A 24783-nucleotide genomic window follows, 5' to 3' on the forward strand; every position below is an offset into this window, starting at 1 on the left:
ATGAAATACTGCCTGTCGGCACGTCGCTCAAGTAAAAAGTGAAAAACCCCATGTCGACCTAATGCTTTTGTCAACCTAACGACCCTGTCGACCTTCAGTCATGTCAATATTCATGCATGTCGACCTAGTGGTGTCAACCGAATGCTTGTAGAAATAGTGACCGTATCCTCCCTTGAACCCTGAGGCTGCATCCATTAAAGATACATAAACCATACAAATAAGCTCAGCTATGTACAGTAAATAATGGTTTTTATAGCCTGAACAGATATTAAGATAGTGTACCACATAACAGCAGCATGCATGCTTCCTGCAGGGGGAAATTACAGAGTAGCTATGTGGATGGAATGCACACTGGAGCGGGAGCGTACAGCCTGCCCTGTGGGCTTCCTATGGGACCGTCTGACTGCCGCCTGTGTCCGGCGGCAAGCGGCAGCGGCAGCGGCGGCAGTAGTCTCCAGTCACAGCCAGCACAGCGCGGCACCACGACAGCGAGACTCCGCCGCCATCATCATCCTCTCGCGTGATCTCGCCGCCATTTTCGTCTTGCTACTATTGCTGGCTGCAGCGCCTGCCAGTATTTTGGTTTTGCCTTCTAGTCCTGCCTGGAAGCGGAGGAGTCAGCGCGACTCACACAGCTAGCAGCGCTGCTTCCAGAGGACGCATCACTTGTCTACTTCTGCTGTATGTATTTATAATTTAAGTCTCTTAAACGTTTTGTTTCTTTAGTTGTGTTACTGTTAGCTATAATACCTGTGTGCCGCACCTGGATGTGAATTTGTGCTGTCAGCTCAGCTGCTTATTCTATTCCTGTACAGGTCTGTCACATGTGTGCTGGAGGCATTTTGCCATTAATACTTACAGTATAGGTTTTGTTATCTTGAAATTTTATGGTAATAAAATGTCATACTGTGTGTTTTATATATTGGACACTATCTTTTGGTGTATATACATATGGCCGTATTTGTTAATAATATTGTTTGGATGCTTTACTTGGTGATATTGCATTACCCTGGCCAGAGGCGTAACTAGAACTTTGTGGGCCCCATAGCAACATTTTTGAAGGGCCCGCCAAATCAGTCTTCCACTAGAGAGGGTATGTAACAGTAACGCTTGGTGAGTGAGGCGGGGGTAAGGAGACAGAAAGAGGGGGCACTGAGGAAAGGACAGAGGGGGCACATATGCAAGAGCAAAGGGGGCACTGAGGCAAGAGCAGAGGGGGCACAGGGGCAAGGGCAGGGTGGGGATAGAGGCAATGGAGAAAAAGGCAGAGGGATTATGGAGACAGGGGCACGGTGCCAGAGGGAACAGAGACAGAAGCAGAAGGGGCATGGAGAAAGACCCAGAAAGGGTGATGGAGACAGAGGGGGCAATGAGTCAGGCAGAGGGAGCATAGAGATGGATACAGGGGGCATGGAGGCAGGTAGAGGGGGCATAGAAATAAACAGAGGGGGTATGGAGACAGGGGCACCATGGGCACAGAGGCAGAGGAGGTACAGAGACAGGGGCAGAAGGCAGACGTGGCATGGTAAAAGAGGCAGAAAGGGTCATGGAGACAGAAGGGGCATTGAGGCAGCAGAGGGGGCATGGTGATGGAGACGGGGGCATGGAAACAGAAACGGGGGGTACGGAGAAAGGAGCAGAAGGGGCATGAAGGTAGACAGGGCATGGTGAAAGAGGCAGAAGGGGCATGGAGACAGAGGGACCATTGAAACAGGCAGAGGGGGCATAGCAATGGAGACAGAGGGGGGCACAGAAGAAGAGGGTGCACAGATGCAGGGGGAATGGAGATGGGGCAAAATGGACACGGAAGTAGGGGCAGAGTAGGGACAGATGGTGCACGGAGATATGGTCAAGGAGGCAGAAACAGCAGGTGCTTGGTGGCCATGAGAAGGAGACGGACCCACAGCTATAAAGAGGAGCCAACAGTGAGAAGAGGAAAGGACCCTGTTTCTGCATGGCCCATCCCCAGCAGTAGAAGCAGTGCTGTCCGGGGACTGTGTGACTTACCTGGACCTCCGCATTCCGCCTGCAGAGCAGACAACACGCAGATTGTGCGGCAGGGTCACTGAGCCTCCTGACTGAAACCCGGGCTGATGCACGACTAGTTCGCCATGCCGCTGCGGAGCTTCCCCTGGACTCGCGAGATGATGACATCATCATCTTGCGAGTCCCTATACAATAGGCAGCCGCAGCACAGCCCTGGCACCCCGTACACCATACAGTCCGGACGCCAGCAGTAGAAGCCTGGTGCCGCACCTCCAGTGCACAAGGAGAGTACCTATGTTAACAGAGTTAAGTAAACAAAGGGTCCAGGGGATTGCCTTCCTGGCTCACGGGCCCCCCAAACGGCCGGGCCCCATAGCAGCTGCATCCCCTGCACCCTCCATAGTTACGCCACTGCCCCTGGCTGCTGTGTGGGTCATTTAATCTTGTTTTTTTTTTTTTTTTTAGTTTTTCATTGCATGCAGGTCGAGAGCGGTGGGTTATTTATTTATTACCAGGTATTTATATAGCGCACACCTACAGTATGCCTCAGTGATTTGCACTGCAGAGAATTTTGAACATCCACATCAGTCCCTGCCCCAGTGGCGCTTACAATCTATATTTATTTTATTTCACTTTTGGGTTAATTTTGTATCCCATTAGTAGCGGTCATTTCTTTTAGGCTAATAAAACAGATTGATTGGTAGTTCCTCATCTCTGTGGCCACAGCTTAAGCTTCGGAACTTACGTAGCGTAACCTGCACCCCCTCCTGTGTCCACGTCGCCATCTTTTAAGTTTAGTAAAGTTGTGGCAAGCGAAGCGAGAATCCGAGCCCGAAGCGTGGTGAGTGACAGCGGTGCTATTCTGAAAGCTGCTAACGTAACTGTGGCCGCAAAGATGAGGAAGTGCCGATTGATTTTTTTGACTGTTGGTCATTATTGGGCCATCCAGTTTTAGACTGTTTTTATCTGATGTAGTAGAAATAGTACTGCACAGCTGAATTACTTTCCACTATCAACCCACCAGAGTTGTGCATCTATTTGTGAATATCTTTATAATCGTGATTTTTTTTATTTATTTTTTATAATCGTGATGTGAATATCTTTAAGCAATCTATCAATCCACCAAAGTTGTATATTTGTGAATACTTGTGTCTATTTGCTACACCCGATTTAGGATGATTTTTTTTATATGAAATTACATTTTTAATCCTTTTTGTATTCAACACAATTTATTTATCAAAGTTGATGTGTTACTGTAGCGCCCTCTGAAACCCCATTTCTTTCTCATTTCTATTCATATCTAACAGAGGATCCCTCGGAGGTGCTGCTTCTAAGATTTCTGAGCGCAGAGAGGGGACCCCTATATCTTGAGAGAGAGATAGATAGATAGATATATATATATCTATCTATCTAGTGTTCCCGCTAGGCTGTTTTAGCGCCCTGCCCGATTTTTAAAGTGAAAAATGCGCCCTGCCCCTCTGGCAGCGCCCCGCTAAACCAGCCTGCCTTTGTCCCCGCTGTTTTGACCGGGGAAGCCCGGCGCCGCTGTACATAGCGATGCCCGGCACTTCCCCGGCAGTGTACAGCCTTCCGGGTGGCCGGGTCCGCCCCCTGTGCATGACGCCGCCGGCCGCGCCCACCCCTTTGCGTGACGCCGCCGGCTGTGCCCACTCCTCTGCGTGATTCCGCCGGCCGGGCACGCCCCTTTTCGTCACGGCGCGGCCTGGGCACGCCCCTTTTGTGACGTTGGCGGCCCGGGCACGCCCAAAATATATATATATATATATATATATGAGAGAGAAAAAACCGTAGTGCAGGTGGTGCTGATGATTTTCAAGTCTCTAATGAGTCCAGCAATGTTAGCCCTTTAAACAAAGAGGCACAGAAATTTCACCAAAGTCCAATGATATAGACTGCAGCTCCCTCAATTGGAAAATGACCAAGCATCCAGGGTCAGGACGTATGAATCTAGAGAAAATATAGAACAGAGGGGCGCTCCATGGTGCATGTAAACGATATATTTATTATGGAGGAACAAACACTCCTTAAAAAGGATAAAAGCAATTGCTCGTACCAATAAAAGAACAGTGTGGGCTGGTTACCACATGATAAAACAAACAATACCACGGCAAATCTGCTCCAACCGCATCTCCACTGGCATCAGGTCGACAGGGACTCGCAGACGCTGGGTTGCGCCGACAGGACTGTGTCCCCGGCCTCCGGTTTCCGAGTCCTGTCGGCGCAACCCAGCGTCTGCGAGTCCCTGTCGACCTGATGCCAGTGGAGATGCGGTTGGAGCAGATTTGCCGTGGTATTGTTTGTTTTATCATGTGGTAACCAGCCCACACTGTTCTTTTATTGGTACGAGCAATTGCTTTTATCCTTTTTAAGGAGTGTTTGTTCCTCCATAATAAATATATTGTTTACATGCACCATGGAGCGCCCCTCTGTTCTATATTTTCTCTAGATATATATATATATATCTATCACACACACACACACACTTGGACCAGAGCGCGGCACTCCGGACGGCGTAGAAATGAATCAATACGTAGCCAAACTAATGTGGTTGACGTTTTAGCCTTGCGGCTTTTATCAAAACAGCTAACATTAAAGCCGCAAGGCTGAAACGTCAACCACATTGGTTTGGCTACGTATTGATTCATTTCTACGCCGTCCGGAGTGCTGCACTCCTGTCCAAGTCTGTATTCTGCGCCCAGCCTCGGCTGCCCGCACTGCGAAGGCACCTAGACCAAGGAGGATTAGAGTGCCATATATATACACACACACACACACACACACACACGTGGGGGGTTGTGCGGCACTCACATAAAAAACACTCAAATGCTGGGTTTGCTTAACTTTTCTATAAGAATTTTGATCAGAAGACTTCTGATCAAAACTCTTGAACAGAATAGAAGTGTTAAGCAAACTCAGTGGTTGAGTGTTTTTTCTATACTTTGAGTGCCGCCTAACCCCCCACATCTCCGTATCTACATTGCCGGGAAGGCACCCAGGACACAGCATCCAGTGGAGTGCCGATACCAATCAACTGTGTGTGTGTGTGTGTAAACCATGGATAGCAATATTATATATTATATATATGTGTGGTGGTATATGTCCGGTGCCCTCACAATAGAAGCAGATACAGTTGATGGACAGTGCGGCACTTGGACACACGGGAAAGAAAACTCAAGGAGTCATAGAAGCTTTAGACAACGTTTCAGTTCTATTATCAACTGTTTTCAAGTCTTGCACACTTGAAAACAGTTGATAATACAACTGAAACGTCTCAAGCTTCATATCTATCTATCTATCTATCTATCCCAATAATCCGCCACGTGCTTACAAAAATTATTAGGTCAAATCTAAGTAGGATTGGCTGCCTCACCACTGTGTCCCCAGAGTGTTAAGGGACCAAAAAGACAACACAAACACATAACCCAATTGTGGTGTGGCGCCTATAATTTACAGATAATGTCCATATATATGGTGATCCGTTGTTTAGTGAAGCAAACAGAAATAGTTCATCCAGTAACTTGTTTATTCAGTAGATCTTGTTGTCACAGGCAGAAAAATGTACAAGTGTGTGTGCATATATATATATATATATATATATAACGATTAAAATTTTTAATCGCATGAAATTTTTGCGATTAACTGCGATTAATCGCGCTGATAGGCACATAAGTGCCGCTTACCTAAAATCTCCTTGCCAGGGGTTCCATGCTCGTTGCCAAGGGGGATTGCATGCTTGTTGCATAGTGGGTTCCATGCTTGTTGCCAGGGGAAGTTTACTTGCTTGTTGCCAGGGGGGTTTTCTTGCTTGTTGCCAGGGGGGTTTACTTGATTGTTGCCAAGGGGGCTACTTGCTCCATGCCAGGGGGGGTAGGTGTTCCATGCATGGAACTTATGTGTACCATGCCAGGGGGGGGGGGGGGGTTACTTGCTCGTTGCAGGTCCACAGCGAACCCAGAATCCGCACTGGGTACTCTGCACTTCCCACCCTGACAGACGCTAGAGGTAAAGGAGCACCTCTTGCATCTGTCTCCTTCACAGCAGCGGACATATTTGGAGGGCACAGGGTCTCCGTCTGCATGTGTGGACGGAGACTCTGCACCCCTGCGGCGAATCCCCGTCCCCCGTCCGTTTCCCGGTACCCCAGCCCCGTTCCCCACTCCCTGCCGCTGCAGTGATCCCCCCCCCCCTCGTGTTAACTGCGTTAATTTTTTTAATCGCAGTTAATGTGCCCAACACTAATATATGTGTATGTATGTGTATGTGTGTGTGTGTGTGTGTGTGTATATATATATATATATATATATATATATATATATATATATATATATATATATATATATATATATATATATATATATATATATATATATATATATATATGTGTGTGTGTGTCAAAAAAGAGGACAGGAGGGGCGCTCCATAGTGCATAAAAGACAACTTTTTATTGAGAATAAAATCACAGGCGAAAAAGAGCAAACAAATGCTCGTACCATTAAAAATAACTGCTGTGGGCTGGGTACCACAAGGTTTGTATATACAAATGCCAGGCAACCTCCTACCAGCCTTTCGGAGCACAATCGCCGTCCACCGATCACCCGCTGGGAATACCACAGTAAGAACAGTGTGCCGATGGACACCGTGAGGACAGAGGCGTGTAGGGGAGCCGGACCAAGGAGAGCAGACGTCACAGGCCCCGCCCTAATGCGTTTCGTAGTAAAACTTCGTCAGAGGGCGTATGTATATGTGTGTGTATATATACCACCCGCCGCCGGCCGTTCTGTCGGAAGTCTCTGGGCCGGAAGTCTGCTAACTTCCGGTCTGTGAGGCGCTGCTGGAACGCAAGCCTTCACGTAGTCAGGGCTGCTGCGTGTCGTGAGTAAGTGGGTGTGTTCTCCCGGCGTCTGGTGATCGGGTGCTGCATGTCACGCTCTCTGTGGGTGCAGTACAGTGTCAAAATGTATGGTAAAAACGCTACAAAACACATTGCATATTGTGTGTGATGTGGTGAAGGTGGACTATATAGAATGCTGTATTGAAAATACCACCCTATCGCTTGGTGGTAATCTGTGTCAATTATTATGATGCGCTGTGGCAATACATAGTGTATGGGGTTTCTCACTTATTGTGGGTCCCCGTGTTCTCTGTGTGGCTGGGTCAGTGTATTCGTATCATGATCAGTGGTAGGTGGAACACCCATAAATGACTCCCTATGTGGAGTCATATACCTAGATAGGTGAGGAGCAGCATCTTTGTATTATTTAGAATGGCCAAGATGTTATGCAGTCTGGAACATCATGACAGGTTCTCTTTAGAAGAGCATCAGTTTACATCAGTCTTTTGTTTTGATCATGGTCACTTCACAGCATTTTGTATCACTCCCATAAAACATGCATGAACAGGATCAGGGAAGTATCTATGCAGGATGTTTACAAGAAAGACCAGACCTGCCTCTATTGGAGCAGAGGCTTTCATATAAAGCATCCCACAAAGCAAATGCAAATGTTGATTAAAATAATTGCCTTTTGCTTCACAAACATTCCTTTGTTCAAGGTTCCAGTCCAGATTTATCGGGATTTAAATCTAATCCTGTATGCGTCTAATGACAAGTTACTTGGAAAGCAAAACTGAACACACAAAATGTGATTCTAGAATGAAAATTTATGTTTTGTATTGGACTTAATTTAAAATGGGCATATAAACTGTATACTGTATGTACAGGATGTGTGTGTATGTATATGTTCCTTGCAATGGATATAGTTTTTTTTTTTTTTTTTTACCGATCGTTGAGCTCCTGTCACTTAGACAGGAGGTATAACAGTTGAATACTGCCCATTGTGTTCTCTCCCAGAGCACATAGATTCACAAAAGGTCAGTATACTGTAGTTAGGGCAAGAATATTTATAATAAAATTTGACTTAAAACTGCCATCATGTCAGTGGTCCCAGCAACCCATGAGTGGGCAAGTGCCCTGTCACCTTTACACATACAGCAAAGTCGTGGGAAGTCCAACATGTAGAAAAAACATGATTCACAGATTTTGACCAAAACATGATTGGGATCAGTGAGTTGGCTAATTTTCACGTGCTGGATTTTGCGGAATCCCCAACAGATCACTAATCAACGATTTTTACCTGTCTGGGCTACATTTGTAAACAAACACACACACAATATTTTTTATCCAACATTATACTTATGTACTCTTTACTTATTGGAATTATAATATATTATCATAGGGAAAGGACACAAAAAAATTATTGTGAGTCTGTGCTAAAACAAATCTATTTTACTTGCACAATTGGCCTGGCCGCTTAGCGGTTTTTAAAGGAAATTGGGAATAAAACTTATTTATGGATATTTCCTACTATTTGTAAAAAAACACTCCAGATTTAGCCATCTGGAGTGTTTTTTTTCATCAGCAGATGAGCGGCTTTCCTGGCGATGTTGCGGGAGCGCGCAGCAGCACTCATCGCCGGGCCATACACACTGGGCGGCTTTGAGCTTGAAAGCTGCTCAAACCTCCTGTTTTGAGCGACTTTCAGCTCAAAGTCGCCCAGTGTGTATGGGCCTTTAAGGTGCGTACACACGGTGAGATTTCACTTTCTATTAGACACATATTTGATCTGGTTTGGTGACAGTGTTCACATTTACTTTTGATTATGTAGTACAGATTTGTACTATAGAGTCTTTCCTGCCAAGACTATTTTCCTATTCAATTAACACTACATGGGAGTGTGCACTGGGATCGAATCTGCATCAAATTTAGAAAAAACATTTGATGCCCATTCGATTTTCTATTCAAATTAGATTTTGCTTCTATAAGCAAAATAGAATAGATAGGATAGTACATATCACACTCTGTGTACCCTCTATTAAGATTACATCAATATAAACAGTTTTATACTCCTTTCAGACATGGGTGAAGAAATTTTTTTTTTTTTTTTTTACATGAACACGCATCAACCCGGGACTAGCATTTGTCTGAAAAGGTCTTCCCGGGTTTTCACTCCCGGCGTCTAAGCACCTGCATTTGACCCAGGATTGAACCCGGCAGTGAAATTCCAGGTAGTAAGTCTCTGATAGGGGTATCACTAATTCTGCTTTCACATTGCTAATGGCGGGTTTTACCTGGCATTTTGATCCCGGGTCCGACCCTTTCATACTAAACCCAGGTCACTTATTATACATCGGGCAACCTGAGTTTAATTCTTCTTATAAAATAAAAAAATATGAACAGTAGCCCAAAATTCTACTTTATGTAAGCTTATAGTCTCACTTAACATAATCAACCGGTAGGACGTCAATATAAACCTCTGTCATGTACAACTGGTATTTCATCGACCATAAAAATGTCACTAGTAATGCCACAGCATTAATTATATGTTGTTGTGGACAATGCTGACTGAGACAACACTTAAATGTCCCTGCTGTTTATAAATGTTATTTGTTTGCTGAGTGATGTATACAAATAGGACAGATGATTAGAATCCCTGCTGTCTGAGAATTGTCACATGGATAACAATATTAGTATTAATTTACTCAGATCACAACTAAAATGTATCAACTACACTAGATGCATAGACATTCTGATGTGAAACACAATAAGATAGTAACCAACTAGCTATGTAATGATACTATTTATTTTTATTATTGTTATTTATATAGTGCACACATATTTTGCAGCACTTTTACAGACAATATTTGGCTTATTACATCAGTCCCTGCCCCAGTGGAGCTTATAATCTATATATGCACACACATTCAGGGTTAGGGTTAATTTTTTGTTCGAGGCCATTAACCTTCCAGTAAATTTGGAGTGTGGAAGGAAACTGGAGTACCCAGAGGAAACCCACACAAGCACAGGGAGAATATACAAACTCCACAATTTAGCGCTATGTTAGGAATCAAATTACGACCACCAGCTGATATAACAGCTATTTAAAATTATTATTGTTAATGGCAAAATGTGTAATATAATAGTGATAACAAATTGACGATGGGGCTAATTCAGCATGGATCACTAATGTGAGATTGTAGTGGACTACGAGGAGAAAGTCGACACCCGGACAGAACAAAAAAATATTCCTTGCTAAATTGCATATAGATCACCTAATAGCCATTTACTCATAAATCCATAAGCAATTCCTGAACCATCTAATACGGCCTACACACATGCCGATATTAAGGCATTTTCTAAGCGATTTTGCTTAGTTTGGCAAAGTCGCTTAGCAAATGCCCTCACATCGGTGTATGTGTGGGGGCTATATCGGCATCCGTGCGCGTCTTTATCGCTGGCCGAGATTGATGGACAGTGTCCATCAATCTCGGCATCGGCAGTGTTCTTCCACCAGAGAACACTGGCGCTGTCTGCTCGCTTAGCACACAGAGCTGACAGCTCGCTCTGTGTGTGGGCTGTCAGCTCTGTGTGCTATGCGATAGCGGCGCAGCACAGCCCGACCTAGCATAGCTAGGTAGCCCTGCACACATCGCAATGTGTGTAGGGCCCATAAGAGTTTTTGCCATCTGTGCAATTATGAGTAGGTCTGAGGCTTCCACTAATCTGTATCTGAGACTGGCTGGAAGTGGACAATGTCAGAGGCACACCTATTTATTTCAAACGCACCCAGAAAATGCTATGTTTCCTTTCAGTCACTCACGCATGTGTGGTTAATGCAGTACACGTGTAGTCATTTGATAATCACTTGATTTGCCAATACTCAAATTAACGATGCATGCTGAATTAACCCCTATATCAGCAACTAATACAGCAAATGACTTAATCTTACATTAATAGTAGCCATTCATTAGACTGTGTAATGAGTATACTGTTGTTGTTGTTTTTGTTATTATTGGTGCTGGCAGAAAGTGCAGAAATTGTCAGTGCCATCTCTCTTTAGCTGGGTACACACTTGTTTGTTTCCAATCAGCTGGGCTCTGTGTGTATCCAGCCTTGCTCTTGTGAGGCAGGAGCAGCAGCAGCAGGGGGTTCCTCTATGGGGATCTGGTGGTTGCATGTAGGTCACATGAGATGTGACCTCCTGGTCCCCAGCCATTGCAGGAGTGTCAAAATCAGTTTATCAACTAATGCTCCTGCATCCGCACTGCATACACTCCTATACAATCAATCGCTTTTCATCCAATATTGTTACAATGGGCAGACGATGGTGTTTCCAGCTTTAGCAGTGAAGCTCTGGCTTACTATAATCACTCTGCCGATGCTGTGGGCAAATGCATAAATGATCAGCTGTCCATATGGACAGATATGCGAAGCAGGAAGCATTATACCCGCACGATATACCCATGTATACTAAGCCTTGGTAGGGAGATAAAGTAAAAGCCAATCAGCTCCTAACTGCCATGTTAAATGCTGTAGGGTAAATGTGTGAATGCTCCTTAAAGGGGAGGTGTACTGTAAGAACTGTCCCCCAACAGACAAGGGGCCTGGGGCATCTCTGCAGCTGTGGATGAGTGTATGTATGTGTCTTATCAAAATGCCCCCTGCCATGGAGGACACAAAACAACTGCAATATGTACTAATCTGCTACAGCAGGGGTGGGGAACCTCAGGCCTGGGGGCCATATGTGGCCCCGATAGCCGGTCTGAGTGGCCTGCCCACCCGTCTGGTGGCTTTGCCGGGAGTCAAGTGACATTCTCCGGCTGCTGTTGATTAAAAGTAATAGCGGAGTCGGGAGTGCATTTCAGGCCTGATTCAGCAGCGCTCACTAAGCAGCGTACATTTTCTGCTTAGAGAGTGGGCAAACGCTGCCCCCTGGGTGAACACCCACCCCGGCCACCCTGTGAATCCCCACTAGCATGCGAATGGATATGTACACTTGGAAAAAAACATTCTGATTGGTTGCGATGGGCAACATCCCATCTTCAGTAGTACTCCCATTTTAGTAAATTTACCCCACAGAACACATGCTCATGGTGTTTGCCATTCTTTTATCTACAGACTATAATTAGAAGCACAGAACATGATTTCAGGCAGATTTTGATTCCATCATAGCAGACTTGAAAGGCTTTGAAATATAGCTTTTTTTTTTTTTTTTTTTGTTATTTGTTGTAGATAATCCTAGCAAGATACTATATACCTATACTTTTATTCTATACATAAGTTTTTACCTCAAAATATACTAAAAATACCTTTTGCACAAAAACAAAACAAATAAAGTGAATTTTTTTTTAAATCTCTCAATCTCTAGGAAGGACCCGCTCAATCGCTTTAATATTGAAATCATCAAGAGACGTCACATGATGTGACCAAGCCCCTGGTGGTGAAACGTGCACATCATTCCTCTGCGCTGACAGCATACGAGATCCAAGAGAGTGAAACGTCTCACACTGTCACAGAGTTCCTACTGCATACTGCTGCCATTCACACTAACCATCCCTGCAGAGGTAACTTTCTAGGCACCCTATCATCAGGGTTCCTGACCCTGCGCCCTGCAATGTCATATACCAGGACGCAGGTGTCAGAGACTCTGACCCTTATTTTGCTTCACTCGCAGAGGCAAATTTCTTCTAAAATGCACAAAACCATGTGCACTGCAGGTGGGGCAGATGTAGCATGCGCAGTGAGAGTTAAGGCCCATACACACTTGGCGACCTTGATCTGAAAGTCGCTCAAAGCCACCCAGTGTGTATCGCTGGGAAAGCCACTCATCTGCTGGTTACACCAGCAGATGAGCGGCTTTGAGGACAGCTGTGCACAGCACTGTGCTATGCAATGCTGTCCTCCGCCGGCGCCGGGCTGGGGGGATGCCGCTCATTGTGCATGCACTGAGCGGCTTTCCCACCAGCGATGAATGCTATCATCGCTGTCCATACACGCTGGGCATAGTCGCCCATTATGGACCTTTAGATTTGGGTGAGTTATTTTGTTCCTGTGTAAGGAAACTACTGACTGCTTTATTTTTACACTGCAGTATAGATCTTACTTTGAAGTAACGCCTCACCAAAATCTAAATCTTTGGGCACATGTTACATCTGCACCACCTGCAGTGAACATGTTTTTTTTTTCATTTAAGAAGGAATTTGCCTCTGCGAGTGATCCAAAATAAGGGCCTCTATCCTTTCAGCCCAGCTGCCATTCTCAGGCTCTCTTATTCACAATCTAATGCTTAGCCTGACTATGTGACAGTAGAAGATAAGAAATTAGCAAACACGCCATGTCTCTATATTTACATGTGCACCATGCTAAACATTTTTAATGCCTATAATTATGGGCTTAATTTGACCCTTGTTTTATTTGCTGGGTACCTATGACTACAGATATGTGCCAATTGTTCTATGACATTGTCTTCTTTGATGGGTACCTCAGATACCAAGTAGAATTGATGTATGACTTATTTGTTTTCTATGCTGGGTAACTCAAACTCTTTTACCAAGCATTGAGGATGCACAAGAGGTACTTGGGAGGCCAATCCCGGGCCATTTTTGCATGCAGTGGAGGAGGCGAGGTGACTCGGCTGGCCAGGGACTCGAGGTGGCGGGTAGCTTGATGTCCGGGCAGACGCGGCGGCGTCGGAGGCAGTGTGTGACTGCACAGCGTGAGGTGATCACTCACCTCACGCTGCGCAGCCACACAACCTTGTTGCCAGGCAGCGCAGCATGATTTTAGAGGTCACGCTGCGCAACCACATAGTGTTCCCATGCCGTCACGTCTGCCCGTACTCAGTTACCCGTCTCCTCCCCGGCCCGGTGTTCAGTGCTACACGGGAGAAAGGGATCAAATGCGCATGTGCGTTTCGACCCTGTAATCCCGGGATTGGAGCCTCAAATCCCAGGATTCAAATCCCGGTCAAAAATGCGCTAAATCCCGGGATTCCGCCGATCCCTACTTGTAATGAAATCCTGTCTACATTAACTATACTTTTTTGTACTGCTATCTTATCCCTTTTGTTATACATCTATGGATATGTTAACTGAACAAATTTGATCTGTTTTATGCCAGATTAAGGTCCATTATAGTAAACTCTATTTGTGAGCATTTCTGTCATACAATTATCTAAGAGAACTACAAATGCAACATATTAGTAAATACATTGCTTTTTACCAAAGTTCAGAGTGGGCTGCAGAAGTGCGGATGTTGCTATTCAGCCATTTCTGCACTTCTGAGCATGCCATGAAACTGCGATTACAGGAGATCACGGTTTCAGTGCTGGTCGAGGGTGTAACACAACATTTTATGGTAACGGACCCCTTGGGGGGAGGGTCGCCTCAGCTGCATGGCATCTCACAGAGCAGTTATGACCCAGAACATTGCCGGTCTGCGCCTGACTTCACAGCTGGTAATGTGGGAGCGCTTTGCAGTGTAGCGAACGCTTGCACTTAAGTGATGTGCGAGGAAAAGCTTGCGGGCACATCGCAGGGAGGGACCCGGCAAGTGAGGCAAAGCTTATTAACCTTTTCAACGTCTAGTCAGGCTCAACAGCCCTAGCGCTAGAAGATATCCAATGTTGAAAAATTTTAAAATAAGAACGATGTTCAGCATTCAATTTAGACCATTTTTGGAATAATAATAGAAAAATTACAATTCATTTAAACCAGACTGTTTGAATTTCAAAAAAGAATTTGGACTGCAAAAAGTTAAAACGGCAACTGAGTCTGAATCAGGCACCCTGTGTGTAGGTCAAGCTGTGCCTTTCTTTTGTATCTCTTATAGGATTTGCATAAAGTGATAGCACTTGGTTTGCTAATAGAGGGACTGGCTATACAAAATGTATATATTGACTCCATTCTACCTTAACGCTATAACAACAAGTTATACAGTATTCATGTGATTAGTTCTAATATACTATGTATATATTTTTATTACTGTGTTTATATGTATGCTAATAAACGGCTGTTATTATTATTCTTCTTCAATATGCAGACAATCCCACTATTTGGTTATTAACGCTGCTATTTGTGCTAAAGCATATATTTCTTGTGTATTCATTATTGAAGGGATTGACTATCTCTTTGGCTAGAAGCTGCTCCCTAGAAAGACAACTCTCCAAAGCACCCGAAACCTTTGCCATTTGGTAATTGCTTTTTTCCTTAAGCAGGGACGTGTTAACTACTCATTCACAGTACTAGCACTTCCCTGTTCATTCTGTAGGTGTTTAGAATGCCACAATAATTGCTCCATGTTTTCTGTAACGTGAGATGTTTGTGGTGACAGCAATGTTATATTACACACTGCACATGAATGCCTGGTTTTGCTGCTATGCCATCTTCTGCTCGCACCTGTAAGAACAGTGATCTCCCTGTGAATCATTCTCCAGCTTTATGATCTGTACATACTATTTACATTCATTCATTCACTGTTACAGACACACGTTCTCTCATGGCAATACAGGAAAATCTATTACATATTATGGTACTTATTTCCTAGCACGGCGCCCATCGCATAAGATTGTATGCCTAATTAAGGCAAACAATCTATACAATTGAAAAGATTTTTAATTGTATGTACAATATCGCACCTTATGGTTTGCATCTTATGGATCTGATGGATCTTATGCATCCATAAGATGCCATAACATAAAAATCGTAATAAAACCCCAAATAACCACCGGCACTATCAACACCAACCCGAAGCGTGGCGAGCGCAGCGAGCCCGCAAGGGGCGGCGGGACGCGTCCTCCGACCTTTTCATACTTCCACTATCCACGTCGGCGTGGAGTTGATTTTATATAGTGTGGCGAGCCCCCGAGCCCGAAGCGTGACGAGCGGACGCGGACTACTTCACATGTATTCCGCGTCCCCTCGCTGCGCTCGCCACGCTTCAGGCTCGGCGGCTCGCTGCGCTCGCCACACTATATAAAATCAACTCCACGCCGACGTGGATAGTGGGGGTATGAAAAGGTCGGAGGATGCGTACCGCCGCCCCTCGCGGGATCGCTGCGCTCGCCACGCTTCGGGTTGGCATCAACAATAGTGGGGTGGCGTTAACAATGGGGGGGGGGGCATTTCACCCATGAGGGGGGGTTAGCAATTAAAATTGGTGTATTGGGGCCCTTTTACATTGGAATAAATGTAAAATTGGGTCTCAGGGACCATTTCACATTTGATTCCAATGTAAAAATCTTGTTGATTGCATCGCGAGCATCTTATGCCGCACAAACACATAAGATGCATGCAATGCTTGCGATATCGGCCGGACACATACAATCTAGATCGTGGGCGCCGTGCTAGGAAATAAGTACCCATATTAATATGCCTTTATATCTGTCATTTCCAAATATAAATATAATGTTGGAAATCCACTATACCATTATCTGTCCAATCTATCTGGTTGGAGCGTAAATTTCATAGTTCAGATAAATTGGTTAAGGGGCCTGGTGCGATGTAATCCATTTGACTGAATGTCCATTTTTGCCTGTTTTTCTGTGTTTGCGAGCAAATGGTCATTAGTCACTTGCTCCCATAAATTACCAGATTTTCATTCCAACCAGAAAGATGGGACAAAATCTTATAGTGTGTATGCAGCTTAACTCCACCCTCCTCCCTGCACTACAGGCACTGATTGACACAGATGATTAAACAATGCACTGTGCAGATATGTATAGGACTATCTTTCTTTTAAAATGTTAACTTTAAGGGAGCGGGTATAAAGCAGTGGTTCCCAACCTCTGTCCTTAAATCCCCCCAACCTGTGCACTATGTATCACCAACTGTCACATATCAAAAACCCACAGGTGACATTGGAAAAATGTTTGGTGTACTAAAGGGTGGACGGTCGCACAAAGTCGACAGACAAAATGTTGACTTGGAAATTGTATACATCTGAAAAGTCTATCTTTTATTTATTTTTGGGGGGGGGGGTTCTATTTTTCGATTTCATTGCGTGGATTCCAAATTAGTGTACCACTTCATTCGTTATGCTTCAAGGAAGTTGCCTTGCTCCCGTACTGCTGCGCTCAGCACACGTTACTGTTCCCAGTCAAGAGTCCATGTGGATAGTAATGAAAAACACCAAAACAAACCTCATGTCAACCATTTTATGCGTCTGCCATTACTTTTGTCGACCTTTTGCCTATGTCGTTCTTGTACATGTGTACCATATGGCGTTAACAAGATGCCAAGATCTATGAAAAAACATTTGTTTAACCTTAATCCTCCCTCATGGTCCATTCAGGACATGTTTGATTTTACTTCATGCTGTACATGCAAACTTTTACAGTCCATTCTAATATCTGTTATCCAGTTTGCCAATATACTTTGGTAACATGTTATGTGTAATCTTCCTGGTGTTCCCTGTTACTAACAAGCATATATGCACAGTGCAGGGCAGGAGTTACTGGTATGAATACTGGCTCCAGTATATTTCATTTATATACAGCATCTTATTCATCAAGCAATGGTGCACATCATTTTGCTTAAGCTTCTCTCTCTTTTCCAGCAATCACAATGAGTCTTCTTATGATAAGTGAAAATGTCAAACTGGCGCGCGAGTATGCTCTACTGGGTAACTATGATTCTGCGATGGTGTATTACCAAGGTGTTCTGGACCAGATGAACAAATATTTGTACGTTAAAGACACCTTTCTTCAACAGAAGTGGCAGCAGGTGAGGATTCTTTACCTTTAACCCTGGATAAAGATGTAGAAGTTATTGTCATTTCTTCAGTTAAAGCACTAGCGCTGTGTAATATTTATTTCTTGTTTCACCTTTGAGCGGTAGATTAATTAGTTTAAAAATGTAATTGGTTTTCAAAACTCAACTAAGGTATTTTAGTTTTCTATCTGGTAAGTGGGACCTGACCAATCGGTGATTTGTCCCAGCAATGTGCCTAAAAGTACAGATTGAGCAATATACTTATAGTTATAATTATCTAATTATATAAGGGTTTTCCTGTTAAAAGATTTTTGTCCCTGCACATATGTTCATTCCATGATGGAATGTTGGTAACAACTAAATAGATTAATTTCTCTGTCCTTCAACACAGCTTCATTGGAGCTTATTGGAAATATAGGTAAGAACATATGACCTCATCTGTCCAATTATTGTGCATCTGCATGCTAAGTGACTCCTTTATTAACAGGTTCTTAATTATAATTTAGTGTGTGAGCTGCATATGCTTTTGTTTGTTGGTTTAATTCATAGGTAAGATTGGCTTAGGAATCAAACATTTGTTTATTCCAAACTGCATTTTGCTAGTGGCCCCCTATGACTAAATTGACAAAACATTGTCAGCTATTTGGCAATCTGAAAGTTGTGGTTATAGACTACTGCAATTTTGCCTATAGAATATAACTTTTTGGGGCGGAAACATGGCATTTTCTGAGAGTGCTTATGAAAACACAGGCATGCCCAGGCATTTTTCAGGGGGTCTTTGGAGCTTTAGACTGGCACAGATGGAAAATACTGATCAATGTTTTGGTTTTTGCAAATGGATCTGTGAATACATTGATATTTGCAATTTTGCAAAGGGCGGTTTTACCTTCTGACTGGGCAGCGGCTTCAGGGTCTAACCTCAATTGGGTCCCCAATCCAAAACTTTAAATATGTAAGGTCCTGATTAGATGTAATTGATTAAGACACAGATCCTGTGTTTTTGCAACCTTGCCAAATAGCTTTTTCACCATTGTTAACACTGATTTCTACTAGTTGTCGATTTGATAACTCACTGAGCATTCTGTAGTCATTGCATGTTTCATAAAGTATGATTTTTTCTATGTGTAATAAAGCGAACACTAGGGTTGCTTTTGAATAACTAAATATGCAAGATCATTGTGAGAAGCCCAGTAAATCTGAAATGCTAATCATAAACTTTGTAGTTACGGTATATTTTGTAGCTTTCACATCACATAAAACATTTTGAAACGTTTTGAAAAACTGTAATTTTAAATGGTATTTTAAACGGGTCTAGTGTTCAAATTGCAGCAGATTACCATTTAAAAATACAGTTTAAGTACCATTCACATCACCAGTCAAGCCGTTTAACCTCTGAACACGTTTCTACCCACAGCTTATTTCCTGGTTCAGGGAAGGGACACAAGACAAGGGACAGCCTATCACAGTGCTCTAACCTTTATTTTTTACTAAATACCATTTCAGTGCCATTCAGACAGCACAAAAAACGGCTCTGAATTGGCTTTAAAAGTGTGATGTGAAAGCTACATTTGTGTAATTAAATGATGCCTATTACGTTTTGTTTTAATGTACTTAACATGCAACCAATATATGAGCCATTCCATAGAAGGTGAAACCAAAGTTAAAAAAAATATATCCTTTTAAAATCATTGCTTTTTTTTTTCAAGGTAAATTTGGTGTAAAAAAAAAAAAGCAGTGTTTCCTGTACTGGTTAAGCGATATGTGGCAACAAAAAACAATTCAACAGTAAATAACTGTTCACTCCACTCCATCACATGCAAATATTGGCACATATGGGCATGAGGAGGCTCATTGTATAACAAGCTAAAGCAAATGATTATAGTCCTCAATGCCTAGATCACTGCCACATAATGAATTTCCTTGTGGTACTCCTTAAAGTATGGGGAAAGCGGTTAAGAAGGTTGTATAATCACTTCATGTGAGCACCAGAAAGATCGGATGTGTAGTAATAGCGTAACGCGTACAAAACACAGCAGCTACACGGTAGGTGATCTAGATGAGGTGGTTGGTTCGTTTTACCAGAGAAATGAGATATTGAGGCAAGCTCCTTGGAGAAAGGATGTAGTTAAAACAAATCAATTTAAAAATAGCTTTGGAAGAGATTTATGAATGCTACAATAGCAGAGGCGTACCAGATATTCAAGAAAGAAACTCCAGATGCAAAAAGTGGGAATATGTATGTTTTTCATACTTTGCCCCAAGTCTCCTCCTTAGTGTTAGTGAAGTGTTTAAGTACAGTTGCTTATGATATTACCACAAAAACTTAAATTTGCTTCTGACTGCACTGACGAGGTAAGATAATGATGATATTGGCAATCGCCAAATAGTCATTCCCTGGGTTAAACATTACTAATAATCCTTAGACAACACACTTATTTCATGACCTTTTCGTCTCTGTTTTGGTTTGCAAAAATATTTAGATTAATATATTATTAAATTTATTGTTTCTGCTTACCCTGCATAGGAAAAATCAGATCCTAGTCTGGTCTGATTTTTTTTTCCAGATTGCTGACTGATAATGTCTAGGTCAACATGCATATGGTCGACATGGTCAAAAGGTCAACACATGAGTTTTGGGGATTTTTTTTATTTTTTACACAATCAGAGTCCACATGGATGATAAATGGGCCTGGAGCCATGTCAAGCAGATGTAATATATTAATTGGTGGTCCATGTGCTTAGGCATTTACACTTTTTTTTTTTTTTTAAACAGTCTACCTTTTTTCCACAGTGTGGACTTTGTGCATGTTAACTTTTGGGGTTGACCTAGAGATTGTGAAGCTCATCACTGGATGTCACACTCTGAATTTTATTTTTCTGTTACCTTGGAAGGATTTTGTGTGTTACATTACTGCGACTTCTTCAATGGGAGAAGTCGCACGCAATGGGGGGGGGGCATTTCACACTTCAGGGTGGCTATTTGTGGTCTGTGGGCCATTTAACATTGTTCCCTATGTAAAATCGGGTCAATTGGGCCATTTAACATTGTTCCCTATATAAAATCGCGGTAATCGCGTTGGCCGCATGCGATGCGACCGACGCGATTTACATTTTAACATGCATTTCTATGTAAAATCGCATCGGTCGCATCGCATGCCATTATAATGGCATGCGATGCCCGCGATGGGCGCCGTTCTAGGTAAAGAGTACCTTTCCGACTATCAACTTTAAGCTTTAACTGATTTACGATAATAAAAAGTTAAGTTCTGGATTCATTTTTCAACCTTCTTGGAATGGGCCTTAACAATTTACTCAAATGTCCAGTTTCGCCTCATGGAATAGCCCAAATATCAAAATCACTTTTAGCATGCCAGAAATAAAAAATTTTATGCTGCGACCCAACGGCTTGTACTTTCCAGTGTTTCACTATATTTTTTTCCTATTTTGGTACATTAATCATTATAACATCTTTAATCTATGGTACAATGTGGCAGATCTTTATAATGGGTTATATCCCTTCTAGTTAGGTATCTAAAAAAAGATGATTATATTATGGGGCTTCTCGCCCCTGTGTGTCTCTGTTAGATAGGTATGGTGCCAGATTTTGATTTTCAGTAACAAGGGCTTACTTCTGTTATCAATCCGGGCAATACACCATTTGATGCTGCAAGCTGGTGGACATTTGCAAACAGGACACCTTCACTAAATAATGATGTTATGGGCAAGTTGTGAAAGGCTGGGAATAATGAGTGCTCCTACATTACTTTGGTTTTGACTGGAAAATATCGCAAAATAATAAGGCTGGTTCACTGCGCTAAAAAGTGTGGGGAAGCAGCTCAATAATAATGGATTAGTGATAAGGTACAGAATGAGCTCTAATATGTGTATTGCCAAAGAAAAGAGCAAGAAGGATAAGGAAAACAAATAAGAAACAAAAAGCACCTGTAAGGATAAAAAAAGGTTAAAAATGTTTACGCTCCTTTGAGGAGTATTTGCAAGGTCCGTGTGGAGTGCTGGCACTGTCCCTACCTCTATTGAAATGCTGTGAGCGGTGTTTGAGAGCTGGCGGCAGCTGGTGTAGGAAAGCCATGTCTCTCTCAGTTCCGTCTCCCGCGGCACTTCAGCGCGTGTGTGCGCCGGTAGATGGAAACTTCACTGGGCGGCTGTGGCTTGGTCCAGGTGACGGGGTGAAGCGGGCAGGCACTCTCTCCTCCACGGGCAGGATCAACGCGTTTCATGCGTCAAGGCACACATTTCAAGATATTTTCCTGCTTGTGTTTGTAGTCTTTTTATAAGAAAACTTTATTGCTAAAAATGGAAGTGGTCATCAAAAAATGGTGGGAACCACATGTGGCACCAGTTACATACTGGAATCTTCTTTCAATCCGGATTAAAATATTTTTACTCATAAAAAAAAGCCATTAATTAATAAATTAAACAAGTGCTTTTTGGAGAAATAAGAAAAGAAATAAGGAGAAAAAGACAAAAGGAGATAATGACTGATTAGGTTTATAAAAATTATATTTCTAGATTTAAAGGAATGTGTTCAGAACCCCAACAATACCAAGAAAGAATACTAAATAAGAGACTTCATTTCTTGTGATTCTGAAGGGGTTATCTACTTACTCCATTGCCCCTGTGGATATCAGTATATAGGCCAGACAAAACGATAGCTCAAAATCAGAATTTCTGAGCACCTTTATAATATTAAGAGGCCAAACCACTTTCTAACCTGCCATGATAAAAACCCAAAAGGCGTACACTTTACTGGAATTAAAAAAGTTAAACCAAGCTGGAGAGGCGGAGACCACATTAATTAAAACAAGCAGAGTCAAAGTGGATCTTTGAATTACAAACCCTCCAACCAAAAGGCATGAATATAGATTTTGAGTTGAACGCATTCCTTTAAATGTATAAATATAATTTTTATACACCTAATCAGTCATGATCTCCTTTTGTCTTTTTCTCCTTATTTCTTTTCTTATTCTTATTTCTCCAAAAAGCACTTGTTTAATTTATCAATTAATGGATTTTTTTATGAGTAAAAATATTTTAATCCGGATTGAAAGAAGATTCCAGTATGTAACTGGTGTCACATGTGGTTCCCACCATTTTTTGATGACCACTTCCGTTTTTAGCAATAAAGTTTTCTTATGAAAAGACTACAAACACAAGCAGGAAAATATCTTGAAAAAGTGCGCCTTGACGCATGAAACGCGTTGATCCTGCCCGTCACCTGGACCAAGCCACAGCCGCCCAGTGAAGTTTCCATCTACCGGCGCACACACGTGCTGAAGTGCCGCGGGAGACTGAACTGAGAGAGACGCGGCTTTCCTACACCAGCTGCCGCCACCTCTCAAACACCGCTCACAGCATTTCAATAGAGGTAGGGACAGTGCCAGCACTCCACACGGACCTTGCAAATACTCCTCAAAGGAGCGTAAACATTTTTAACCTTTTTTTATCCTTACAGGTGCTTTTTGTTTCTTATTTGTTTTCCTTATCCTTCTTACTCTTTTTTTCTTTGGCAATACATATATTAGCGCTCATTCTGTACCTTATGGAAAATATCACAGCCAGAAACAGGATGGAGCCTGAGACCTAAGATCAAGAACATATCCCAGCTTTTGGCAAGTGTTTCAAGTAGCAGTTTTTTATATGCTACATCTGGAGAGTTTAGTAAAGGTACAAACACATTGTGCAAATTGAGGTTCCGATTTTGATTATATGTAGTCAAAATGGGAAGAATATATAGCACAGTGTTTATACAGCTTGAGATGCCGATGCGTGCTTCCGTAGGATCGGCATTACAAGAAAAAATAGACAAGGCAATTTTGACTATATTGTGTACAGTCTAGTGTTGTATAGTCAACATTGGCCTTAGTCAAAATCTCAAGGAGATCTATTCAAGATTATATGGTTCTGGGCTCTGGGGAGTTCAAAGGCAATTGCAAAGTCAAAATCATACATAGCCAAAATCTCACCGTGTGTATGCACTTTTAGTGCTGTGTCTTTCTTCTGTACCCTTGCAGAACCTGTAGGGAAGAAAATGACACATTAATTATTTATTGTAAGTTTCGCAGTTCGATGTCTTTGGGTGACCGTGGACGACTGCTGTGTGTGTAGGAGGGTAGGCAATCCTGGAGCATGGCAATGCTCCTTTATGCACATTGTACCTACATGTTTGTTTCCACATAATTTAGAAAAAGACTTAAATAATTGTAAGGACAGCCACGGAATCTATAGAAGGTATAGAATAAGGTATTGGGTAAATAAATCACGGTTTTATCAAACATTTTACTGAATGGCTTGTAATCAAAAACAAGTCCTGCATATTTCACTTTACAAATGCTCTCTGGCAGGTTTGGCAGGAGATCAGCGTAGAAGCAAAGCATGTGAAGGACATCATGTCTACACTGGAAAGTTTTAAACTGGACAGCTCCCCTGTTAAAGCAGCCCAAAATGATTTCCCAGCTCAGGACGGTGAAGTCTGGTCTTTACCAGTGCCAGTTGAACGTAGGTGAGCTGAATTTCCCATTAGTGTCAGTATTTAAATGTTGGCTGTTTTGCATTTCTATAGGAGAATTTTACTTGTGTGTGCAGAAACATGTTAGTACTGTACTTTAGTAACAATATTTAAAAGTTGCATGTTTTACAGTATGTGAAATTCACCTGCATTGGGCCATATACAAAAATGTGTTGTCCATAAACATAGGATGGAATAATTTGCTGCTTGGCATTTACATCATATACGTATACATAACCGCTGAGGGCCTCCTATAATTACTGTATAAGCTTCCTGTTCTATACAGTAAATGTTAGAGAATGCTAGGGAGAGCATGTTGGAAGAGAATGGCTATATATGTTTTATTGGATGCTATGGTTCACCCCTTATCCTAGAAAATGTAATTACAAAGAATTCCACAAAATGATTCCACTTTATTTTTCTGCTTTTCCATGTTTTTTTTGCAAATAAATTTAAATTCAATTACATTTTTGTCATGTTCTCAGAGTAGGAGTTGTATGTATGTATGTACGTGTGTGTGTGTGTGTGTGTGTGTGTATGTATGTGTGTCTGTGTGTGGGTATGTGTGTATGTAATGAGGCAGTAAGAGTGACTGTCTATGCAGACAGTTTTGAGGGCTTGACTCACTGCTTTATGCTCATGTAAGGTTCGCAGGGCTAATGTAGGAGCTTGTGCATCTGCATTTAATTTTTCTCCTTCATCCACTA

The 24783-nt window shown here is 42.5% G+C and overlaps 1 protein-coding gene across 3 annotated transcripts in view; it reads left to right on the forward strand.

The window, feature by feature from the left end:
* The first annotated feature begins 484 nt into the window (after window positions 1-484).
* The window catches only part of KATNA1 (katanin catalytic subunit A1), a 95559-nt gene continuing 71260 nt past the window's right edge, over window positions 485-24783 (forward strand). Inside the window, exons 1-5 of one of the 3 annotated variants that reach the window (XM_083176514.1) lie at window positions 485-681; window positions 12210-12405; window positions 14956-15032; window positions 17396-17562; window positions 23913-24070. In XM_083176514.1, coding sequence (XP_083032640.1) covers window positions 17404-17562; window positions 23913-24070 — 317 coding nt within the window. In that variant the 5' untranslated portion in view covers window positions 485-681; window positions 12210-12405; window positions 14956-15032; window positions 17396-17403. Of the gene's footprint in view, window positions 682-12209; window positions 12406-14955; window positions 15033-17395; window positions 17563-17941; window positions 17969-23912; window positions 24071-24783 lie in introns of those variants that run through there. The other 2 variants (XM_083176513.1, XM_083176515.1) reach the window with 2 other exon arrangements.

This window comes from Crinia signifera, chromosome 3, assembly GCF_055691185.1.
Source record: "Crinia signifera chromosome 3, ASM5569118v1, whole genome shotgun sequence".
In the NCBI taxonomy this organism is placed as follows: domain Eukaryota; kingdom Metazoa; phylum Chordata; class Amphibia; order Anura; family Myobatrachidae; genus Crinia; species Crinia signifera.